The sequence below is a fragment of the Larus michahellis genome, unplaced genomic scaffold (genome assembly GCF_964199755.1).
Source record: "Larus michahellis unplaced genomic scaffold, bLarMic1.1 SCAFFOLD_34, whole genome shotgun sequence".
In the NCBI taxonomy this organism is placed as follows: Eukaryota; Metazoa; Chordata; class Aves; order Charadriiformes; family Laridae; genus Larus; species Larus michahellis.
In genome coordinates this window covers 2367634-2372030 of record NW_027436399.1, presented here as the reverse complement: position 1 = coordinate 2372030, position 4397 = coordinate 2367634, and the positions used below count along the sequence as shown (strand labels likewise).

The window sequence follows — 4397 nt, the reverse complement described above, 5'->3', positions numbered from 1 at the left end:
AGAGACATGCTGGAGTGGATGGGAGATAGTCGTGTGAAGAAGAAATGAGGTTCTCTCAAAGAGAACAAACCCTGCTTTCCGACGGGCCAGAGAGAAACAGAGCTCAGCAGTCAGTCTGAGCAGGAGAGGGCTTTGCTGTCTGTTGTGTCTCTGCAGCCCTGAGGGCCTGTGCTGGAGGGGAAGCTGATCTCAGGAAGGAAGAGATGATGTTGACAATGTCCTTGAGTGTGGAAATCCTGTGATTGAGGTCCACGGTGAAAATCATTGGCCTGATCCATGACTGTATCATCAAGGGGATGGTTAAACTCTGGAGGAGAGAAGAACCAGCAGAGTGTGAGAGTGAAGGAACACGTGTGGAGACCCTGGTGTGATGTGCTTGGTATTCATGCCCTGCCCGGCATCTACCGTAAAGAGAAGGGACAGCCCTTGCGTCACTGCAGTGGTGGGATTCAGTCAGTGGCCCAAAGGCAGCGCCTCTCTCTGAGATGCCCTGGGGGATGCCTGTCCCACAGCTGGTCTGGATGGGGACGGGGCTCCTGGACAGGACCTGTGCTGTCCATGTCAGCTGCGTGCAGTTGTGCTGGAGAGCCCTGGCACCTCCCACAGCACCACAGGCCTGAATGTGTCAATTAAGTAAGATTCAGCTGCCCTGAATAAAGTTAGGCACATAAGACAATTACCACAATGAGAGAGACTTGTCTTTCCCTGTGCCACATGACTCCATTTGGTCAGCTGAATCCCTCCATGGGCTGCCCTGGACATAAGGAAGAGTTACAGGTTCACTTGTCCTATGTGTGGTCGTCTCCTCTCATCGAAGCTGGCCAAAATATTTTCTGACCAGCCTCCAAGAAGATGCCCCCAGATACTGCCCTGTCTCTATGAACTGTTGCATTAGAGCTTGCGGTGACCAGCATGCATCTTGGTCACCTTTGGCACCAAATGTGTCCCCAGGTGTCTGTGTCAGCACATCTGACTCCTGCCCTCCATCTCCATTCCTTAGCAAGGGAGCTGAGACAAGGAGCTCACATACAGGAGCCTATTTGGGGCACATCTGAAGGGAGACAAGAGGAATCCCACCTCCACTGGGTTTGTGGCATGCTCCTCTTTTAGCCCAGAGGCCTCCAAGCCCAGGATGAGGACCCTCCATTGACTTGGCTGAATCGCTTTTCTCAGAACAGTTAAAGCAGATTCTTCCCCAGCACTGTCTGAGCGTCCTATTAAAGAATGAAACAAAAAAGGTATTCTTGGACTTATATCTGTCTAATTGAGAAATGCAACTGCAGGAAAGAAGTGTCTCTGCCCAGCTGAGGGAGGGAACATCAGTGGTGACTTCATCCTGTTTCCCAGCAGGTTCCCCTGGAGCCCCAGGGAGACCTGGAGGGAGCCCCGAGGGGGCAGAGAAAGGGCTGCCTTGGGCTGGTCCTCTGCTGCTGAGCTGGGCTGGGCTCCTGGCATGGAGGGAGCTGATGGCAAGCGGGCAGCGCTGCAGAGAGACAGCTCTGCCCAGGAGCAGCTCCTCTGCCAAGCGCAGCAGGGCTGAGGGCACTGCCTGCAGGCACCCGAGAGGAGCCAGGCACAGAGAGGATAAAGGCAGCTGGGAGTGGGAGGAGAGATCTGAGCTCGTTCTCTCCTGGCTTCTCTGGTGTGGAGAAGGAGGCCGTGCTTCCGAGCAGGGATGCCCTGCTGCACCATCGCAGCGACAAGGAAGGAGGGCTGCCTTCTGCGAGGGACTGTGGCAGGGTTTTGAAGACAGGTGGGTGTGCAGGCAGGGGTGCCCAGGGCTGTCCTTGAGAGCAGGGTCCCTGCAGCCCAGGGCTCTGTGTGCCGGGGCAGGGACTCTGCTGCTTGCCAGGGCCAGCTCTCAGCCTGCCCAAGGAGTTCCCCCCCGAGCGTCTGTGGGGAGAAGCTGTGGGGAAAAGGAGAGACTCCCCTCAGGGCAGGGTCCTTTGGCTCTTTTTCGAGTGTGTGCTGTGTGGGTCAGGGCTGCCCACAGCTGCAGATCTCCCCCAGAGCACTGGCAGAGGCAGCATTTCCAGAGGAAAGACAAGGCAGGGGCTGCCTGGAAGATGAAGACATTGCAGGGTCTGTGCTCTCAGCTGTCTCCTGAGGGAAAGGAGCTGTCACTGGTCCACTGAGGGATCAGCAGATCTGCCAGAAAGCTCACAAAGTGCCTTCAGCCCCTCCTCTCCCTACACACAGCACCAGCAGCACCTTTGCTTCCAGCATCAGGCTTTCTCTCCTCTCCTCCTGAGGAGCCACAAAGAGGGAGATGGCCCTGGGCAGTGCCCTGCTGCCAGGAGGGGTCTGCAGGGCAGAGCTGAGCCCCCAGCGGGTGGGATGGGCTGTGGGAGCAGGGACAGGGAGGAGACGTGGGCACAGAGCAGCAGCTCCTGGCAGGGGCAGCTCCAGGCAGCAGAGACATGGGCAAGGGCTGGGGGAAACTGCCAACACGCACTGGGGAGGGGGCGTTCAGGCATCTCTCTGTTGGTCCTTCACTGGAGACGTCTTCTGGGTGTTCTTTGGTGGGCAATGAGCTGACTCTCCCCTCAGAACACCTCGTCTCCGGGACCCCAGACTCTCTGCTTTGCCTGTCCTGCTGGGCTTGCCAGCTGCCCCCAGAAAGGCAGAGCTCTCCTGTGGGATCCTAGGGAGGGCTGAGCCTTTCCCTGGGGGTCGGGCACTGTCCTCGCAGAGTCCTTTGATTGTCTCTGTGAGGGGTTGTGTCCTGCTCTCTCCATCACAGCTCTAACTCTGGTTTGGGAAAGAGAAGAATTTGTATATTTGTCCGTTCAAACAGTGCTCCGCTGTTCCCATATGAGTTCAGTTATTTGTTTGGGTTTGTTTTTTAAGAGGAATTTGTGTGTGAAGTCATCTTCAAGGCAGCACAAGCAGAAGCGCAGGGCAGATGGAAAAAAGACTGATGGACACTGCAGGTCTCCTGGCTTTGCACTAAACCACAGAGATTAGAGCCCTGTGTCCTGTCCTGTCTTAAGACTCCACATTTTCCACATTTTCAGTCATAAAAATAAGGATTTCTTCCCCTAAAAAGAACAGTTACCGGACGTGATGGTAGAAAATCAAAAACACACAGAAAAGGAGACTGTCTTTGCTATAAGGCGTCTGTCCTAATTTTTTTTCTGTTTTTTTCCTCCTTTGGACAAGGCCCCCATGCCAAGAAAGAGCAAATGTCCAACAGCAGCTCCATCACCCAGTTCCTCCTCCTGGCGTTCGCAGACACACGGGAGCTGCAGCTCTTGCACTTCGGGCTCTTCCTGGGCATCTACCTGGCTGCCCTCCTGGCCAACGGCCTCATCATCACCGCCATCGCCTGTGACCACCGCCTCCACACCCCCATGTACTTCTTCCTCCTCAACCTCTCTGTTCTGGACCTGGGTTCTATCTCTACTACTCTTCCCAAATCCATGGATAATTCCCTGTGGGACACCAGGGCCATCTCCTACTTGGGATGTGCTGCACAGGTTTTTTGTTTCTTATTCAGTGCTGCAGCAGAGTTTTCCCTTCTCACTGTCATGTCCTATGACCGCTACGTTGCCATCTGCAAACCCCTGCACTACGGGACCCTCCTGGGCAGCAGAGCTTGTGTCCACATGGCAGCAGCTGCCTGGGGCAGTGGGTTTCTCTATGCTCTCCTGCACACGGCCAATACATTTTCCCTGCCCCTCTGCCAGGGCAATGCCCTGGACCAGTTCTTCTGTGAAATCCCCCAGATCCTCAAGCTCTCCTGCTCACACTCAGACTCCCTCAGGGAAGTTGGGCTTCTTGTGGTCAGTGTCTGTTTAGGCTTTGGTTGTTTTGTTTTCATCGTGCTGTCCTATGTGCAGATCTTCAGGGCCGTGCTGAGGATCCCCTCTGAGCAGGGACGGCACAAAGCCTTTTCCACGTGCCTCCCTCACCTGGCCGTGGTCTCCCTGTTTCTCAGCACTGCCGTGTTTGCCTACCTGAAGCCCCCCTCCCTCTCTTCCCATGTTCTAGACCTGGTGATGGCTGTGCTGTACTCCGTGGTGCCTCCAGCAGTGAACCCCCTCATCTACAGCATGAGGAACCAGGAGCTCAAGGATGCCCTGTGGAAACTGATGACCAGATGATTTTCAGAAGCAATAAACTTCTTCGGTCTTGTTTTGGAAACCACTCAGAATGTAACTTGTTACAGGGGAAGCCCATCTTCTGTAGCTTTTGTTAGTTTTGGTTTGTGATTTTGGTATTGGTTTTCTTTGTATAATGCTGTCCACAAAGAAGTGTCATCATTTTTGCTGTTTGTAATTATGCATCTACCTTAATTTGTGAATCCCACAGACATTGTAAAAGAGGACCAGTGCTCTCTGTGTCTTTAAACAAAAGAAAGAATCTTCTAGCGACTTGTTTGCCCAAGATCCTTC

General features: G+C 54.2%; 1 protein-coding gene across 1 annotated transcript; it reads left to right on the top strand.

The window, feature by feature from the left end:
* The first annotated feature begins 3185 nt into the window (after positions 1-3185).
* Positions 3186-4106, top strand: LOC141737346 (olfactory receptor 14A16-like). The gene has a single exon (XM_074572030.1). The coding sequence runs from the start codon at positions 3186-3188 to the stop codon at positions 4104-4106; it is 921 nt and encodes a 306-aa protein (XP_074428131.1).
* The last annotated feature ends 291 nt before the right edge of the window (positions 4107-4397 follow it).

What these genes read in the sequence shown, in the direction of transcription:
- LOC141737346 (XM_074572030.1), top strand. Translation starts at nt 3,186, where the DNA reads ATGTCCAACAGCAGCTCCATCACCCAGTTCCTCCTCCTGGCGTTCGCA.